This window comes from Scleropages formosus, chromosome 7 (assembly GCF_900964775.1).
Source record: "Scleropages formosus chromosome 7, fSclFor1.1, whole genome shotgun sequence".
Lineage (NCBI taxonomy): Eukaryota > Metazoa > Chordata > Actinopteri > Osteoglossiformes > Osteoglossidae > Scleropages > Scleropages formosus.
The window spans coordinates 2,093,275-2,112,567 of NC_041812.1; the positions used below are offsets into that span (position 1 = coordinate 2,093,275).

General features: G+C 54.3%; 1 protein-coding gene across 2 annotated transcripts in view; it reads left to right on the forward strand.

The window, feature by feature from the left end:
- The window catches only part of arhgap28 (Rho GTPase activating protein 28), a 34,262-nt gene that overhangs the window by 13,234 nt on the left and 1,735 nt on the right, over positions 1-19,293 (forward strand). The window contains exons 1-14 of one of the 2 annotated variants that reach the window (XM_029253804.1): positions 936-1,460; positions 5,943-6,118; positions 6,462-6,682; positions 9,627-9,699; positions 9,896-10,044; positions 10,299-10,464; positions 10,554-10,645; positions 12,612-12,689; positions 13,311-13,470; positions 17,708-17,790; positions 17,951-18,148; positions 18,292-18,429; positions 18,966-19,096; positions 19,189-19,253. In XM_029253804.1, coding sequence (XP_029109637.1) covers positions 5,971-6,118; positions 6,462-6,682; positions 9,627-9,699; positions 9,896-10,044; positions 10,299-10,464; positions 10,554-10,645; positions 12,612-12,689; positions 13,311-13,470; positions 17,708-17,790; positions 17,951-18,148; positions 18,292-18,429; positions 18,966-19,096; positions 19,189-19,253 — 1,702 coding nt within the window. In that variant the 5' untranslated portion in view covers positions 936-1,460; positions 5,943-5,970. Of the gene's footprint in view, positions 1-935; positions 1,461-5,942; positions 6,119-6,461; positions 6,683-9,626; positions 9,700-9,895; positions 10,045-10,298; positions 10,465-10,553; positions 10,646-12,611; positions 12,690-13,310; positions 13,471-17,707; positions 17,791-17,950; positions 18,149-18,291; positions 18,430-18,965; positions 19,097-19,188; positions 19,254-19,293 lie in introns of those variants that run through there. The other variant, XM_029253803.1, reaches the window with a different exon arrangement.

A 19,293-nucleotide genomic window follows, 5' to 3' on the forward strand; every position in this document is an offset into this window, starting at 1 on the left:
CCCGTCATTTAATTTTCACTTTATAGATCTTTTCACTCACTTTTTTTATTTCATCTGGTGGCATTTTGCGCTCAGCTCTAATTCATAATGACAGTTTAGTTTTTGTAAGCAACTTCGTCGCTCCAGACAGGTGAGTCTGGGCTTTCAGAAGAGGACAAATTGCAGAGGTTTGTTTTATTAATGATGCTGGATTTAACAGCACGCTTAATAGAGCTTTCGGAGTTTACTGCGTTTGTGGAATTTACTGAAAGCGCAGTAAAGTTCCTTTTAAGAGAAAAGAGGCATCACATTAGTCACGTTTTTCTTGGATGGAGGGATCTGCGCCTGGTCGGTGTTTATATACTTTGGAATGAGGTCACGATTGGAGGCTCCCCGGTTTCTACGGTTACGGCTCTCCTCGGGGCCGTCGCCACAGCCACATGTTTTCAATTTACTCCCGATCGCCGCTGACCTACATACACTCTTTGGGGCCATACCTTGAAGAAAGAGCTCGGAAGGTGCATTTCTCGTGCGTTTTTACCTCGTTGCTAGCGGCTGCCTCGTTTCACTTCTTCCTGGCGACGCACGCACCGCACGCCAACTTGGTTCCAGCGGATGAAAATGCAGAAGAGAAAGCGGTGCCCGAATATGACACGAACAATGAGGTTGTTGAAAAGTAGCGAAGGGGTTTATTCTTCTCGACCGGTTGAACTCGACCGCTCCTCTTTTTCCCCTTTCGGAATTAACCGGGTTACACACGATTCTTAGGAATTTGATACCGATGAGCAAGAAGCACAGAACTAAACTGGTGCGAGATGTAATTCTGCACAAAGGAGCTGACATTGACATCAGGAGGGAAACTGTTCAATTCGGGATTTCGAGCGCTGTTCTCCGTTGGCCTGTTGATAAAGCTGCGGGAACAGATCCATTCAGTGAACCGCGCGCCGTCTTGGGAAACGGCGTCCGGGAAGGGCAAGAAAGGGGAAGTAATAAATCGAGGGAGAAACCGGAGCGCTTTAAAAATGTGAAATCTGCTCTCGATAACGTGTGCGTGAGGGCCAGCGCTGAGGTTTTCGATGAACTGAGAGCAGAACGGGGAATGACGGGCAGCGTGCGGATTGGGAGGGAGGCGCAGTCGTGGATATCTGTCCGTAGAAAGGAAGAAAGAATGAGAAGTGGGAGGGGCAAAATGCACGGTGGGCGGGGCAAATGCAAAGTGGGAGGGGCAAAAGGCGGGAGCGACGCCGTCAGCGTGTGTGGGGGGCAGAGCCGCTGGGAGGTATGTGGGAGGAGGAAGATTTTCAACTCTCCGAGGCTCTGATTTCACCAGAGGAAATCCTGAGACAGCGTGTAGACACACACACGCACGCACGCATGCACACACACACACACGCACGCAGGGACTGAGCTGGACCTTTTCATGGTGAAGGAAGAGCGTTCGGATCCCGGTCCCACACACTCCAGCGGATGACCGACTGAGGGTAATTACCTACAGCTTTTCTTTTAAGAACCTTCCTGTTTTTGAAAGTGAAACTCTTACAGAGGGAATTCCAGTGTAACTCCGAGAACTTTGGGTGTGCGTTCTGCGTTCGAGCTCAGAGATGAAAGGACCTCCAACAGTTTCTCCTCAATGAAACGCTGGTAATATACCTAACTAGATGTACCTAAGAGATACCTAAAATACCCAACGAAATATATGTAATGTAGCCAAACCTAGACGAACTACATCGACTCGAGTCGCTTTCCTTTCTTGGCCACATTCCGCGTGTGGCTACGCTCGTATCTGCTCAGCCGTGATGTAACTGAGTCGCGTGTCTGATGCCAGACGCCGAGATTTAGTTGTGCGGTCACTTCCATACTTCTTCATTAGAAATGTTTACGAGAAAGTTTACGGGAAACCGCCGAGCGCTGTTGATGTTATTCATTTCTGCTGTACGTAGACCGCTCTGTCCGGCTGCTCTCCTATTTCCTTTTATTGCTTTCACGGACGGCACAGGGTCGCAACAGCGTACAGGTAGGCAGTACGCTGAGAAAAAAGCAAATGTGTCCACGTGCAAAGAGCGAGGGCTCAGGGTCACAAGGTTACAGCGCATCACAGGTATGACCATGCGCACGTTCTAGTAACTTGCAGAAGGGTGTCCGGTTATTCCTCAGTTCATTCGAATTGTCATGCGAATTAGAAGTGGGAGAAATCTGGACAGTTTACTCATCCACATGCTTCTAGAGAGAGCTTCTTTTGTCGACCACAACTAAGAGAGCAGAAAACAATATTTGCGAATATCTAAAGGGTCGGGGTGGGGGCACGGTGGCGCAGCGGGTTCGGTTGGGTCTTGCTCTCCGGTGGGTCTGGGGTTCGAGTCCCGCTTAGGGTGCCTTGCGATGGACTGGTGTCCCGTGCTGGGTGTGTCCCCTCCCCCCTCCAGCCTTGTGGCCTGTGTTCTTTGGTTAGGTTCCAGTTTGCCACGACCCTGCTTGGGACAAGCAGTTTCAGTCAGTGTGTGTGTGTCTGTAAGTGATCTGGCAGTGATTACTCTTGTGGAAAATATTGGTGGGTCCGATAGATTTGAGGTCAGGAGTTGCTCAGGGGTCCCTGTGTGGTCTGTGCAGAATAGGAAGTGTGTGAACAGTGACATTATGGTTTTGGAAGCTGTGGGACCCAACTGCTGTGCCCTGCTGTGAGCGAGTGCGTGCGTGTGCGTGTGCGTGTGTGTGTGCAGGGTCCAGCTCCACCCGAGGCTCAGCAAAGGTCTTCCTCGCCTGCCCACCTGGACGCCGAGCGACCGACAGTAGATGGGCTTTAATTTGATGTGTCAACGTGACCTGAGGAACACCCGGAGATGCCCACGAAAGCCCAATGCTGCGGAATGTTTCAGAATGAACACTTTTCTGGTTCCGGAGGTTTTCCGATGGCAGGTTATGCGCGATGACTCTCCTCACCTGGATGTCTCAATCGCTACCTGACCTTTGTCAAATAGTTTTCATGCTTCGTGCCGAATTTCAGCGGCGTCAGGAATTTGTGCCGATTTCTCGCAGCGCACTAATAATGGCACGTTGGGTGGTGCGGTGGGTGTGACCGGCTTGGAAGCCCTCTTCGGTGCGCGCGTGTTACTCAGGAATTTGCCCTTCTTATCTCCGCCGTAAAGCGAAGATGTTCGTCTGCACTGGTATGAGCGTCACGTAGGTCAGAAGCCTGTTGTCTGAGCACATTCTTTTCAGGCCTCTTGCCTTCTTCTCAGAGAGTGTCGCTCTCTCCTCGCCTTGCGGTCGTAAACCGTGATCGTTCGTTCAGCCCTTCTTCTCGGCGCTCAAAGTGTAAAACCCTACCGTCCTCGCCGACTCTGCTGCATTTCGGATCATCGTTCCTCCTCTTGCCGTTCATCTGGAAGTTCGGCTTCGTTTTCGAGAAGCGAATGGCGTCCGTGGCTCGGGAGGAGGAGAATCGGGAAAGATCGCTAACATTCAAGCTCTAAGAGCATAGAGTGGAGACATTTGAAGCTCCCTTGTTGTGGCTCTGAATGATTGTGATCTGTGTGTGGTCGCATGGGACAGAGGAGGTAAAAGCAAAGGTGTGACATACTGCGTGTGGGACCTTTGCTGAACATAAGTGCACAAGTGTTTCACTGCAGGGTCTGGAGCTCCATCAGTACTGATGTCCCTGTAGACATTTTTGGGCTCTATGTCTAAGAGCAGCCAAAGAAACCCTGATCGGTGACCGGCGTCCAGGTTTGGCCGCCCGGATGGGAGCCGATCTCCTACCGAAGCGACGAAGCCGTCGCGATGAAGCGAAAGGCCCGACTGAAATGTGTCGCTCTGCTCTTCTTTTTGTTTTTTTTTTCCCCCCTCCGTGTCTTGGATCGCAACAGGTTTTTCAACACCGCTGCGCAGGTGATGACCTGCAGCGAAACAGGAGCAATGTGGCTCGTGGCGCTCGGGAAGGAAACTTGCTCTTCGACAAGCGTGCCATACTTCTTGTGTGTCGCCGTCAACAATTCGCCCTTTGTGGCTCTTGCCGAAGCGCGAGGAGCACTTTTCTGAAGCGGCCTTCCGTTCCGGCTCCCGGCAAGGCCACGGCACCGATGACTCAGAGACAGAGCTCCCTTTCTGCGATCGTCCGTGATTTCATCTCCAGATGAGCGATGCCACGCTGCTCCGATCTTTCTCAGATGTCGCCACCAGATTGTCTCATCGGACGCTGCTTTCGTCCTCCCGGGAGAAGCCAAAGTGTGCCATTATTCTATAAATCGCTGTAGCCGCGTTCGCTCGCGTGATGCTTCTCGCAGCTATATTTATCCGCTCCGTCCTTTGTTGACCGGCACGATGACGCGGACGAGTAATGGGTGTCGGGATGGCGCTGAAGCTCCTTGTCCGTTCACTATTGATCACAGGAAGGGAGAGGAGGGATCCGGTCCCGTGAGGATTATGGGTCCATTACCGCCGAGGCACAGCAGCCAACCTCCACTTTCTCCTTCCATCAGGAATCACTTTATTCAATAATGTCTCCATAATTCAGGTTCCTTCCCACACTCATTAGGCCGTGCGAGTAGATGAGGAGGCTTTCAGCCCACGTACGTGTTGCCTCTCCGCATTAAGAGGGCCCAGCGTACCGAGGTGCTTTGCCCGTCTTTGATGGACGTCTCACCCCATCGAAAGCAGACGTGATGATTTACGAGAGCGACTCGCCGCCTTCCGAGGCACAGCTGCGAGCCGAAGCCCAGGCGCGAGGCGCTCGGAGAAGGTCCCGCTACGCTCCATCTGGGGAACCCGCAAGGTCCCGCTACGCTCCCGGCGCCCGGCTCAGCAGCCGGATCTCATTTCCCTGCCTGGAAGAGACAAGATAAGGCCCTGGGTGAGATCAAGCTAATTTTAATATGGCTCCAGGCAACGTGACACGCGGCCCGCTTCCTGGCCGCTCCGTCCTCGGCGAGTCGGCCGGCCGCCTCTCTCCGCGGCGCGAGAGGTTAATGCCTCCGCGCTGCTCATAAATCCTCATCAGGAATGAGAAGCCTGGTGATGTCATGCTGCTCTTTGTAATTACGGGCCTATAATGGGAAGCAGACCACCCCTTGAAAGCCTTGGGCTGTGGGAATCTCTGATGACAAGGCGGCTGCCTTCGCCACAACACAGAGCGGGAGAGAGCGCTTGCGTTAAACAGCTGCGAGTCTCAACGTTTAAAAATAGACGAGCCGTACGGTAATTTGCGTCGACCGGGCGTCCCGTTTTCGGACTTTTCGTGACATCCCTCGAAGGTTCGGCGCGGCGTCCGCTCCTGCGTGCGCCCTCTCGCGCCGTTGGCTTCTGCAGGTCCCCACTTTGCGGACTCGCGTCGCTTTAATGGTGGCGCTTTAATCGATGGAGAAGCAGAGCGGTACCGGAGCTGCTTCGGTCTCGTAATCACGGTAAAAAAGAGCTCCGCATCGCAGCGCCGCTGCACCGAAACTGCTCCGTACCGCAGTTTTCGCTTCGCTTGCCCGTTACCTCTCACCCTTCCTTCGGTCGCTCGCTCAAGAAGCCCGCAGACCCGGCGCTCGCAGAAGACGGCTGGAAAAGTGTCGAAAGTGCAACGATTACGGCGCTGGATGCGATTCCACTGGACAGATTTAAGGGCTGTTTCAGCGCCGGAGCGTGCGGAAAATTTAAAGTGGGATTAAAACCTAACGTATTCAGGGGGGTAGAGCGGCCGCCGGAGAAACGTCGCTCGCCCCGCATTTCACCCCCGGACGCCTCTCCTCCACCTTCCGCTCACGTGTTGCACTCGCAAGCAGAGCTCCGCTCGTTTTACATTATCGATTTGCTCGCGAGTGGATTTATTTGCTAGGTGACTTTTCCGGGCTTATCTGGGTCGACGTGAATGCGACGCGTTTATGCGGAGGGTCGGTTCGCTGGAGCGCGTCGGGGGCCCTCTGAGAAGGCGGTCCGAGACGTGCGAGGCTCCGCACCTTATTGACGCGCTCTGTTTTTGGCAGGAAGGAGCAGAACCTGGGGCTGGGCACCATGATGTCCCAGGAGGCCCTGCACCCTCCTCCCCGCTGCGTGCGCTCCGTCTCCATGGACTCCATGGAGGACTACTGGAGTGAGGTGAGGAGCATCACGGAGAACGGGCCTGGCTGCCAGGATGAGCCGCCGGACGAGCGCGTTGACGGTACGCCGGTGCCAAGCGCGGAGGGGGCGGGTCCGAGGTCTCGGGATAGGGTCGGCGCTCGCACACAGTTGCACGCATGCTCCTGCCGCTACCGATTTGCATCCCGCCTCCTTCTGTTGTACCCTCGATCGTGGTAACTACCCTGAATTGCTCCTGTAAGAAGTACGCCGTAAGTGCCTTCACGTTGTAAGCTGCTTTTTTCTTTTTCTCCTGGATATTTTGCCGGATCGGTCAGTCCGGTCAGTCCGGTCAGTCCTTTCCCTGTGGTTCAACAGCAGGGCCCCTACAGTGAAGCAATCATGCGTGAAAAGGGGAAGCTCACATGCACCTTATTGTCTTCCAGAGGCGGAGCTCGAGGAGGCGTGGCTTCAGGAGGCGGGCCTCTCCGCCCTGCTGTGCGGGGTCCCGGGGGACACGCCGGCCGAGGCCCTCCTGTCCACCCTCACCCGCTCGCAGGCGGCGCTCGTCCACAAGCGGCTGGACAACTACACCCAGACGCTGCGCAAACGCAACAAGCAGTCCGTCCGCCACGTTCGGGACGTCTTCCCCGGTTCCGACCCTCCGGTGAGCGCGACCGTCGCGTCGTCACGTCCGTCCCTCGAGTCCATTTCGGACATCCTTCCTGGCATCGCTGAGTCTGTGCTCAGTCTGTAATACTTATTCCAATTGAATAATTGATGCCGCTTTTCCTCTTCCCGGTTCGAGATGCATTCATCGCACTTGTTTTTCCGTGCAGCTTTAATGATTGTGCGCTGATAGCTCAATGAGCTTCATCGGAGTCCCGGGGACGCGGCTGGGTACCGTAGGAAAACGAAGAAAGCGTGGTTTTCGCTGCCCGCAGGCTGGTCTGTGTTCCATCCGTTCATCCGCCGTCAGTATCCGCTCGTCCAAGGGAGGGTCCTGGTGGTCCGGAGTCTATGCTGGAAGCCTGGGGAGTGTGGCAGGGTACTGCCTGTATGGGATGCACTACGCACGATAGCGAGAAGCCTTGTGAACACGCAGACTCCACACGGACTCCGAATCCACGTCCGATCGCGCGGCCCAGGAGTCGCGGGAACCCGCTCTTGTGCCCTCCGTTGGTTGAAGTGGTTAGTTTAGTTTAGTGAAGTAATGTAGCGCCTTCCTGCTTGGTCACCTAGTACTTGGCTGCCCCGGAGGAGGATGATGATGATGATGCTGTGAGTGTGATCACCGCAATCTGTCATATGGACACGAGGGATGACTGAGCTCCCCAACACATGAGAAGTATGAGCTTTTTTTGGTCACCGTCTCTCCAAGCGGTCATTTGCCCTCTCGCTGGGGCACCGTCGCACAGTCAGACATCCCATATGGCAAAAGGAAGGCGCTTGCGTGTTGCACACTCCCATCTGCGGTATTAAAATTCCAGACGGGAACCAGGAGGTGTCAGGGCTCGGGAGACGTGAACGAGCTCGCTGCGTCGACCCTTCCTCAAGTGCGGCGGGGAGGGGAGCGAGCGTGTGGGAAGGCGGGGGTGAGGTGAACAGCCACCGTCATCCACTCCCATCCCGTGACAGAAATATTTACTTCTGAAGGCGACGGCGCATGAGGTCTCATTGCGGTTCAGACTGGAGAATCTGGCTCCGCAGTCCTGCCCCCTCCGCGGTCGAGGTGCTCGGCACAGATGACGGCGCTGTGACTCACACTCAGCTGGTTGTCGCGGGCTGCTGTATAAAAGAGGGACGCAGTAAAAAGGCTCGTTTGAAAAAGCTGCCCTTATACATTTACTTATTCATCAGACACTTTTCTCCGAAATGACTTCCAATGAACTCTATGTAGTGTTATCAGCACACACACCTTATTCACTGCGGTCACTTACCCTGCTAGATACACTACTTACACTGGGTCACTCATCCATACATCAGTGGAACACACACACACACACACTATGGGGGAACCTGAGCAGCATGTCTTTGGAGTGTGGGAGGAAACCAGAGCACCCAGAGGAAACCCACGCAGACATGGGGAGAACATGCACACTCCACACAGACTGAGTGGGGATCAAAGCCACATCCTTTCGCACCATCCAGGCCCTGTGAGACAGCAGCACTACTCGCTGTGTCACCAAGCCACCCTAACTAGAACCTTGAAGGAAGCTGCATGCCACCAGGACCAAGATGTAGAGCCAACAATCTGCTTGGAGGGAGACCTCGCAGCCTCTTCATCACAACTTATTGTTTATTCAAATTCACTGATACGCCGGTGGCCTTTTGTACGTGAAGCTACTTCACAGTTATTTACCGCGTTATACAACTGCAAAATTTTTACTGGAGCAGTTTAGACTGAGTTGGATACTAGAGCTGGAGCAAGGATTCAAACCCGGCTCCTTCAAATGCTGGGCGACGGCTCTAACTGTTACATTACCAGCCGCATATGGTAAAACACATGCGCGGGGATTTGAACCCAAGTCATTTAACTGGAAAGTGAGTTCTAACCTGAACACCTCCTGGTACCCCAGAAAAAAAACCGCGTGCGGTAACTGCCAGAACTGCACTTAGCAAATGAGAGACTGAGCAGGGTGTTTGTGTCACCGTCCCGTGTGTTTACCATGCAGCGCGGTAAACTACCGTTTCTGTTTCATTCTCTACGGCACTTAAATATTTTTGTGTTTTCATGTCTCTCTGCATTTCTGTTTTGGTAAATGATGGTTTCTCTTGCCCATGTTGCTAGGGGCAAACGCTTCCTTTGGACTCAATTAGTATGTCTGAACGCGGCCGCAGCGAAAGAGTGAAGGGCGACACACCGATGTCGTTCCCATGGTTTTCATACTAAAATAGGCACATGGTAGAACGCAGGGAAAGATCACATTTATTCATTTAGCGGACACTTTTGTCCAAAGCGACTTCCAATGAACTCTATGTAGTGTTACCAGCCCACACACCTTATTCACCGCGGTGACTTACACTGCTGGATACACTATTTACAATGGGTCACTCATCCATACATCAGTGGAAGGCACACACTCTCTCTGTCACTCACACACTATGGGGGAACCTGAACAGCATTTCTTTGAACTGTGGGAGGAAACCAGAGCACCCAGAGGAAACGCATGCAGACATGCAGCGAAAATACTGCCTCAGTGGGGATCGAACCCACCTCCTTTTGCACCACCAAGGCACTGGGAGACAGCAGCACTACTCACTTTCGTTTCAGTTCATTTTCATTCTCATCTGCTGAAAAACGTGACTAAGAGGAGATGTATGATGTGTGAAAAGATGATGTGAGGCTCCTGAAAGCTTGCCGTCCCGCTCCGAGACGTCCATAAAATATGAGTTCTGCGTCTCGGTAGTGTAAAGGACAGCAATATTGACCAGGGTGTTTGGACTGGCAGCGTCCACCCAAGGCGCAGAACGCTCGTGTTTCTCCTTCATGTCGCCAACATGTTGACCGCAGACGTCCAGAATCCCAGAAGTGCGTTTCTTCGCCATGTACCGTATTTTTACCTTAAGATCGAGACTTCCTGCTTCTAAGTTCCTTCTTCCCCCCGCAGCCTGGGAAGCCACGCGAAGCAGCCCCTCACATCTCTTCTGATGGCCAGGTGCCCCCGTGGGCCCCGACACAGGGTGAGCCCCCCCCTCCCCGGGACCCTCTGTATCCACTGTGTTCACCTTCCAGACCCATTTGTTTTGTATTAGAAACAGTTCATGGTGTGGAAAATATGAACTACAAAAATGGCCTGGAAGGAAATAACCTAAAATGACAGTAAAAAGCCCCCTCCCTGTCATCCCTGCCTGACGTGTGTGTGTGTGTGTGTATCAGATCACTCCTCAGGCTGCATGTCAGATGACCCACCTGTGAGGGAGACCCTTCTGTTTGACGTCCCCTACTCGGAGGGGGCTTCCGCCGCCCGCAAGGAGTCCGGCTGTCAGGGCTGTCTGAGGGTCGGGAGGGACGATGCGCCGCTGCCTGTGAGCCCCCCCCCCCCCCCCCCGAGGCCTCCTCCTAATTCATTTTTATCACGTCAATATGGAATCGCTAGGAAGTACGGCTGAATGCCGATAAGTTCTTGGGGTAAATTAGCCCAAGTACGAACCTCCCCCGGTGTCAGTAAAAATATGCGTGTAAACAAACTGTTTATGTAACACGTGGTGAAATATTCGAGATATTTCTAAATATTTTGAAAAACATGCTGCTAACGGCCTCTTCTGTCTTCGTTGTCGAGGTATTCCTCCCGCCGAGCCCCAAGCTGGGACTCACCGGAGCGCAGGACCTCTCGTCGGAGGACATGAAGAAGATCGGCTACATCTCGTTGATCGAGCTCACCACGTTCTACGACGCTCTGGGCGTCGAGCTGAAACGGAACCGGACGACCCGCGGCAAGACTCGCGGTGGGTCGGGGTGACCGCGGCGGCGTCCCTCCGCGGCTCGCTCCTTCCCCGCCGCTCGGCGCTCACCGCTCTTCCTCTTTCGTCCGCAGAGAGCGGCCTCTTTGGAGTTCCCCTCGCGACTCTGCTGGAGAACGACCGGAAGAAACTCCCCGGGTCCAAAGTCCCCCTTGTTTTTAAAAAGGTAAAAAAAAAAAAAACAAAAAAAAAGAAACTTCTGGATTGGAAACTGAGTGAAAAACTCACCGTGATTCAGATGTGTTGAGGACCAAAATGTGAGTCATCTCCTGGTTTTCTTCGGACTCCGCGAGGGGGTTTTTCGACAAGCGTTTCTCGCGTGACGGTTCCCTTCCGTCCTGCTCGGCGCTTCTGAGGGTCTGGCTGCTGCGCTGCGCTCTCCTGAACTCTGGTGGCCGTTTGCGAACGTGGGAGACGTCTCCTGCGTTTTGAGGGTGGGTGGGTGGGGGGGGAGGGGTGGCGGTCGTGGACCCCGCTGTCCGCTGCTGCTTTCCATCACGCCAGTCGGCGTGTGTCAGCGCGTCGGGTCCGTGGAAGGCCCGCGTGGGCCGGTCCGCGCTATCGGCGCGGCATTCCAGAGGGTCCGAAAGGAAAGGTCCCTCTCAGAGGTCAGTTCGCAGTGTTCCTGTCTCCACAACCCCCCCCCCCCTCCCCGCACCCACCTCCTGCGGGCGCCGGTAATGATTCGCAGTCCAGGGTGTGTCGTCCCGTCACTTGTTCAGCGTTGTTCCGTCTCGGCCCGCGCGCGGCGTGGATTTCCGTAGCCCTCGGGTCGCATTTCCTCGCTTCTTCTGCCGCCGCAACCCGTCATTGCGGCGTTTACGACACGCGTGGACAAGGCGTGTCCCTGCCGGGTGACAACAGTGAGGAGAAGCGTCATAAAGCCGCACGATGGGAGCGGCTCGTAGCCCGGCGGTTCGCGCCATCGGCTTCCGACCAGAGAAGCCACGCTGGAATCCGCCCTCCTGCACCCGAAACCTTGTCCAAGGTTACGCAGAATGGATACGGTAAAAATGACCCGGCTGCATAAATAGGCAGACAGCTGTAAGTACAGTATACAGTGCCCCCCCCCCCTTATCCGCCGTTTTGCTTTCCGCGGTTTCAGTTACCCGCGCTCCACCACGGTCCGAAAATATTAAATGGAAAATTCCGGAAATAAACAATTAATAAGTTTTAAATTGCGCGCCGTTCTGAGTAGCGTGATGAAATCTCACAGCGTCCCGCCCGGGATGTGGATCATCCCTTTGTCCAGCGTATCCGCGTTGTATCCGCTAGTAGCGTCTTCTCGGTTGTCAGATGGACTGTCGCCGTACCGCAGTGCTTGTGTTCAAGTAACCCTTTGTTTTTTGTAAATTTCAAAAAAGTTTCTTTAAAAAAATCGAGAATTATGAGGACCTGGGCGTTGCTCCTTAGTTTCCTTTCTTCTTCTTCTTCCGTATCGGGAAAAAAAACGTAGTAAATACAGGGTTCGGTACTGTCCGCGGTTTCAAGCATCCGCTGGGGGTCTTGGAACATACCCCCCACGGATAAGGGGGGGGCTGCTGTACATTAGTACTGAAACCTCACTTTGTAAGTTTCTTTGGTGAAAAGAGACACAGATCTTGCCTGTGAACTGGGGGGCACCGTTGTGGCCTTTAACCTGAGCCACGCGGAGCACGTCATGGCACCAAATACGGGAAAAGGGTCATGAGTACAGGGGGCTTAAGCTTCCGGCCTCGACGCGCTTGCGACGACGTGGTCCTCGGCGGAGACGGGCGGTCCGCTCCTCCTGTCTCGAGCGAGAGACGCGCCGTCTCAGCGTCTTATCTCACCGGGCCGACGCAGGGAACCCTTATCTTTTATCGCCTTCTGGCTCTAAGTGGCATGTTTGAACAGCGCCGATAACATCTCGGCGACATAACTGGTATGATCAGGTGGAGTGAAAAAAAAAAAAAGAGCGAAAACCACGCTGTTTTCTCACACTGACGATAAGAATCTCTCGCAACAAGTAATTAGCGAGGATGAAATTGCCCCTCCGGAAAGACTGCGTGTTTATGATTAATGTCACCAGTCCTGTTTTATGGCTCCGCTCAGAGGCCTTGATCTCCCCCATCAAGTGTGTAGGAACGTCTTTCTGTGTCTTTTGTTTTCAGCTGCTCAGCAAGCTGGAGCAGACGGGCCTGCAGACAGAGGGCATCCTGAGGGTGCCGGGCTCCGCTTCCAGGGTCAAGGTGAGGCAGCGTCTCCACGGCAACGGCGGGTCACCAACACGCTCTTATCGGTGAAGGGTCCACGGCAGGAGTGGAGCGGGGTGCGGTATCCTCACCGGGCCTCGGAGAACCAAGGTTGAGTGTAGGGAGTCAATCCCCCCCAACCCCTCAACTGCAGCCCTCATCAGGCCCAACAACCTGTACCCATCTGTCGATCCTCAGGTTTAACTGGATTTTCTGCGCGGCCCCCCGCGAACCTCCCACCCGGCACGCCTCTGGACCTGCGGGATTAAGCCCCCGCTCGGCCTCGCAGATTATTCGTTCGCTTTCACCTGGGGCAGCGTCTGAACGTCTGGCTGCGCTCTGAAATGAACGCCCAAGATTCCTGGGGCCCGGTGCATTGCAGTTTGATTTATTCCATGCCAAAGTGGGTCAAACGCTGAACCAGAGCATCCAAACCCATTAGAATCTGAAATAAGTTGCAGCTATTAAGTTTCCTGTGCCGGGACTTGCAGCATATGGTAGTGGTTAGCGTGGCTGCGCTGCCTTAAACTCGGCTCCGCGGGGGGTGGGACTGCCTCGCTGTGCGTTGGTGAAGGGGGCACTTCACAGCGGAGGTCTGCGTCTCTTGTGCATCTGCAGCACCTGCGCCAGGAACTGGAGGCCAAGTTCTACGAGGACCGGTTTGACTGGGAGCAGGTCCGGCACAACGACGCCGCCGGTTTGTTGAAGATGTTCATCCGCGAGCTGCCGCACCCCCTGCTCACCCTGCAGCACCTCCCGGCTTTCCTGGCCGTGCAAAGTGAGTAAACTCCCAGCGCCGGCCGCGTCCCCGACTGCGCGTTGCCCACGCCCTCTGCGGCTCCGCCCGCCGAAACGGCAAGGCTAGCGTTCTGGCTTCGCCCGTATGCAAAACAGCTCCCGCATCAACTCTCCCCCCTGCGGAGCTGCACCGCATCACTGACCTGAAAGTCTCACCCGGCACCAAGCGCACAAATTTCACTCTTTACGTGTCAGCTGGTTCCTTAAAGAGCTCACCACCTGGCTGAGACTCGCACGACTTCCTCGTTCCCACAACACCAATTTTTTACCTTCTACTGCTTCGTACACGAGGGGGTGCGGTGGCGCAGTGGGTTGGACCACAGTCCTGCTCTCCGGTGGGTCTGGGGTTCGAGTCCCGCTTGGGGTGCCTTGCGGCGGACTGGCGTCCCGTCCTGGGTGTGTCCCCTTCCCCCTCCGGCCTTACGCCCTGTGTTACCGGGTTAGGCTCCGGTTCCCCGCGACCCTGTATGGGACAAGCGGTTCTAAAAGTGTGTGTGTGTGTGTGTGTGTGTGTGTGTGTGTGTGCTTCGTACACATTCCCTTCATCAGGAGTGTCAGAAAAAGAGAAGATGAGCTCAACTTAGTCCGTCAAGTGAAGGGTTTGGGTGCTCAGACCCCCCTTTTTATGTCAACCAAAATATAGATGGGACAGCGTAAGCGAGCTTATGGAAATACTTTTATTTATGGGGACACGCGCAGTTTGGTGGGAAGGTCATATAGTAGGAAATTACGTCATCATCTTCATCATATCCTACTTGATGACCTCAGAGCTATATATGCGTCATGGTTTTCGCACCATGTGGCCGTGCTGACGAACGCTTCTTGCTGAAACGTCTCCCGATAAAAAGTATTTTGGTAACCCGGCGTGTGCTCTGCCGTCTTTATTTAGTTCACTTAATCAGGAGTGCAGAATCCCAGTTTCCCAGGAACCTGCATCTCCCACGACAAACAACAAATTTACCACCTGGTTTTCACCTGCTGCACCAGGTGAAGCGTCCGTTACCCTGACATTTACTGTGACATCAGTCAAAGGTTCTTGTTTAGTGAACTGGTGCCCCCTGCAGACCAGAGCTGTAACTTCACTGTCTGTTTTCCTTATACACACTGACACCTTGTGGGCTTTCGAGGAACTGCAGCTCCTCAAGAATGAAAATGCACCTCGTTTCCATCCATCTTCCTCCGCTTTTATCCGGGGCCGGGTCGCGGGGGCAGCAGTCCGAGCAGAGCACTCCAGACCTCCCTCTCCCCGCACACCTCCTCCAGTTCCTCTGGGGGAACCCCAAGGCGTTCCCAGGCCAGCCGGGAGACATAGTCTCTCCAACGTGTCCTGGGTCTGCCCCGAGGCCTCCTCCCAGTGGGACAAGCCCGGAGCACCTCCCCAGGGAGGCGTCCAGGAGGCATCCGGAACAGATGCCCAAGCCACCTCAACTGGCTCCTCTCGATGCGGAGGAGCAGCGGCTCTACTCCGAGCTCCTCCCGGGTGACTGAGCTCCTCACCCTATCCCTAAGGGTGCGCCCAGCCACTCTGCGGAGGAAACTCATTTCTGCCGCTTGTATCCGCGATCTCATTCTTTCGGTCATGATCCAGAGTTCATGACCATAGGTGAGGGTAGGAACGTAGATCGACCGGTAAATTGAGAGCTTCGCCTTACGACTCAGCTCCCTCTTCACCACAACAGACCGGTACAATGACCGCATTACTGCAGACGCCGCACCGATCCGTCTGTCGACCTGCCGCTCCATTTTTCCCTCACTCGTGAACAAGACCCCAAGATACTTAAACTCCTCCACTTGAGGGAGCAACTCCCCCCTAACCCGGAGGGAGCAATCCACCTTTTTTCGACTGAGAACCATGGCCTCGGATTTGGAGGTGCTGATTCTCATCCCCGCCGCTTCGCACACGGCTGCAAACCTCCCCAGTGCACGCTGCAAGTCTTGACTTGATGAAGCCAGCAGGACCACATCGTCCGCAAAAAGCAGAGACGAGATCTCGCGGCCACCAAAACAGACACCCTCCGTTCCCTGACTGCGCCTAGAAATTCTGTCCATAAAAATAATGAACAGAATCGGTGACAAAGGGCAGCCCTGGCGGAGTCCAACATGCACCGGGAACAGGTCTGACTTACTGCCGGCAATGCGAACCAAGCTCCTGCTCCGGTCATACAGGGAACGAACAGCCCGTAGCAACGAGCCCCGAACCCCATAATCCCGAAGCACCCCCCACAGGATGCCACGAGGGACACGGTCGAATGCCTTCTCCAGGTCCACAAAACACATATGGACTGGTTGGGCAAACTCCCACGAACCCTCCAACACCCTAGTGAGGGTATAGAGCTGGTCCAGTGTTCCACGGCCAGGGCGAAAACCGCATTGCTCCTCCTGAATCCGAGGTTCGACTATCGGTCGGATTCTCCTTTCCAGTACCCTGGCATAGACTTTCCCAGGGAGGCTAAGGAGTGTGATCCCCCTGTAGTTGGAACACAATCTCCGGTCCCCCTTCTTAAAAAGAGGGACCACCACCCCGGTCTGCCAGTCCAGAGGCACCGTTCCCGAACTCCACGCGATGCTGCAGAGGCGTGTCAGCCAAGACAGCCCCACAACATCCAGAGACTTGAGAAACTCGGGGCGGATCTCATCCACCCCCGGAGCCTTGCCACCGAGGAGTTTTTTGACTACCTCAGCAACTTCAGCCAGGGTAATGGACGAGTCCCCCTCCGAGTCCCCAGCCTCAGCTTCCTCTACGGAAGGCGTGTCGGAGGGATTGAGGAGATCCTCAAAGTACTCCTTCCACCGCCCGAGAACATCCTCAGCTGAGGTCAGCAGCGCACCACTTCCACTGTAAACAGTGTTCGTGGAACACCGCTTCCCCCCTCTGAGTCGCCGGACGGTTTGCCAGAATCTCTTTGAGGCCGACCGAAAGTCTTCCTCCATGGCCTCGCCGAACTCCTCCCAAGCCCGAGTTTTTGCCGCGGCGACTGCCAGAGCCGCGCTCCGTTTGGCCCGTCGGTACCCGTCAGCTGCTTCAGGAGTCCCATGAGCCAGCCAGGCCCGATAGAACTCCTTCTTCAGCTTGACGGCATCCCTTACTTCCGGTGTCCACCACCGTGTTCGGGGATTGCCGCCGCGACAGGCACCGGAGACCTTATGGCCGCAGCTCCGAACAGCCGCACCGACAATGGAGGAGCGGAACATAGTCCATTCGGACTCAATGTCCCCCACCTCCTTCGGGACCTGGTTGAAGCTCTGTCGGAGGTGGGAGTTGAAGACCTCTCTGACAGGGGCCTCCGCCAAACGTTCCCAACAGACCCTCACTATGCGTTTGGGCCTGCCAGGTCTGTCCAGCTTTTTCCCCCGCCATCGAATCCAACTCACCACCAGGTGGTGATCAGTTGACAGCTCAGCCCCTCTCTTCACCCGAGTGTCCAAGACATATGGCCGAAGGTCAGAAGAAACGACTACAAAGTCGATCATCGACCTCCGACCTAGGGTGTCCTGGTGCCAAGTGCACTGGTGGACACCCTTATGCATGAACATGGTGTTCGTTATGGATAAACCGCGACTAGCACAGAAATCCAATAACAACTCACCGCTCGGGTTCAGATCAGGGAGGCCGTTCCTCCCAATCACGCCCCTCCAGGTATCACTGTCGCTGCCCACGTGGGCGTTAAAGTCCCCCAGTAGAACGACAGAGTCCCCAGTGGGAGCGCTTTCCAGCACGCCCCCCAGGGACTCTAAAAAGGCCGGGTACTCTACACTGCCGCTAGGCGCATAAGCACAAACGACAGTGAGAGACCGTTCCCTGACCCGAAGGCGTAGGGAGATGACCCTCTCATTCACCGGGGTAGACTCCAACACATGGCGGCTGAACTGGGGGGCTATTAATAAGCACCTCGTTTCGGTACAAGTAATAATACTGTTGGTTGTTATTATAATTAAAATATTATTAGATATACATATATATATATTATATAGGAGTGTTATGTTGCTGGTTTTCCATTTTCATTGAAATTGATTTACATTTTTTCCAATATGCACAGCTGTTTATTTTATTGGAGCAGCTCAAAAACTTCTCTGTGCTTTTATCTCATGTCATCATCTTCAAATTAACCATCATACTGTCATTCCCTCATACCATACCTTGTTACGGCCATGAACGTGATTTGTGTAGCTCTAAAACTTCAGGGGAATTAACATTTTTGCGTTGCTGTATTTGTCAGGTATCTCTTCATACAGACACCAGATCCAGGCCCTGCATTTGCTCATCATGCTGCTGCCTGAGCCCAACAGAGACACGCTGAAGGTAGGAACATGTAAACTTACACTATTTAGATAAATAGATTGTGAGGAACGTTGGTGAAGAACTCCAGTTTACGCTTCTAGGGTATAGAGAGGTACATAACCTCCGCTGTGTCAGACAGCAGGTGAAGCAGGAACCGATCGTCTCCTCCTGTGCTTCTCAGGCTCTTCTGGAGTTCCTCAGGAAGGTGGTGGCCCACGAAGAGGAGAACCGCATGAGCTTGTGGAACGTCTCTATGATCGTGGCTCCCAACCTCTTCGTGTCGCGTGGCAAGAGCGCCAAGCTGGAGGAGATGCAGGGGGCGGCCGGGGCGGCCCACCTGGTGCGTCTGCTCATCACCAACCAGGACCTGCTGTGGACGGTGAGCAGTCAGGTGCCCCCTGTACGATGGGCTGTATGGCTGCAATAGGCAAAGCGCCTTGTGATGGACGAAAGACAGCAGCTCGGAAGCAGGCCAAAGTGGTCTTCGCAGGGTGGCTGACCCTCCGTGGCCGTTCTCCACAGGTGCCGTGCTTCCTGATCTCACACCTCAGGAAGCTGAACGAGGCCTCCTCCGGCAAGAAGACACCCAGGTCCGAGAAGGGCAAGAAGAACCTTCTGAAGAGGTGGAACATGGAGCGCAACAAAGGGGAGAAGATGGAGGTATGGTCCGCTGACTCCTCGCAGGGAGACAGATCCCGTTGCCATAGCAACACACCGCACATGTATTTCATTATGGCCACTTGGGCATCAGAAAGTACACGGACACAGCACCTCTTGGGAAGCATCAGTAAATCCGTGTAATTGTTCAGATGTGCAAAGATGCAGTTACTTAACATAGATGCTTCTTTTAAATTATTTTAAGTTAGTTTTAGCCTCAGCGAATGTAAAGCATAATAATGTCATTTCGATACAGTTCATCATGAACTTAACTGTTTTTAAATCTTATTTTGTCTCGATTCCTTAATTGCCCTGTGCATAATTATGCCGATTTCATTCTAATATTTTCGTACTCTAATATACGTACTCGATGTTGTTTGGGCATTAAGAAAATGAAAACGATCTATATTAGGAGACACTTGACTCGGGCCGTTATTTTGCAGACGGATCTCCTCGGTTTGCTCTGGCTCAGGCTTTGGCTCTGCGCTTTGTCCCTGTGCGAATGCTCGTTTTCCCACACGTGTCCCTGTCGCACGCAGCTGTCCGGCCTGCTGGTCGACGGCCTCATTCGGGTTCACGCTCCCCTGCACGCCAAGGTGTCCATGGCCCTGCTGCTGGATGGGGAGACCAAGGCCAAGGACGTGATGGCGCGCTTCGACTGCGAGAACGGGTCGGTGCCTCGTCGCGTGCGTGCGTGCGTGCGTGCGGCTGCGAGAGAATGAAAGGTTCGGCCGCTGACGGACTTTCATCCGTTCCTTCCAGGAGAGGCTCTCGAAGTGCTGTCAAGCGGAACAGACAGTATTTGTTTGAGGTCGGGGGAAACATAGGTATGCCACACGCCTTTGCGCCTCCGGCAGAGAGCCGGTC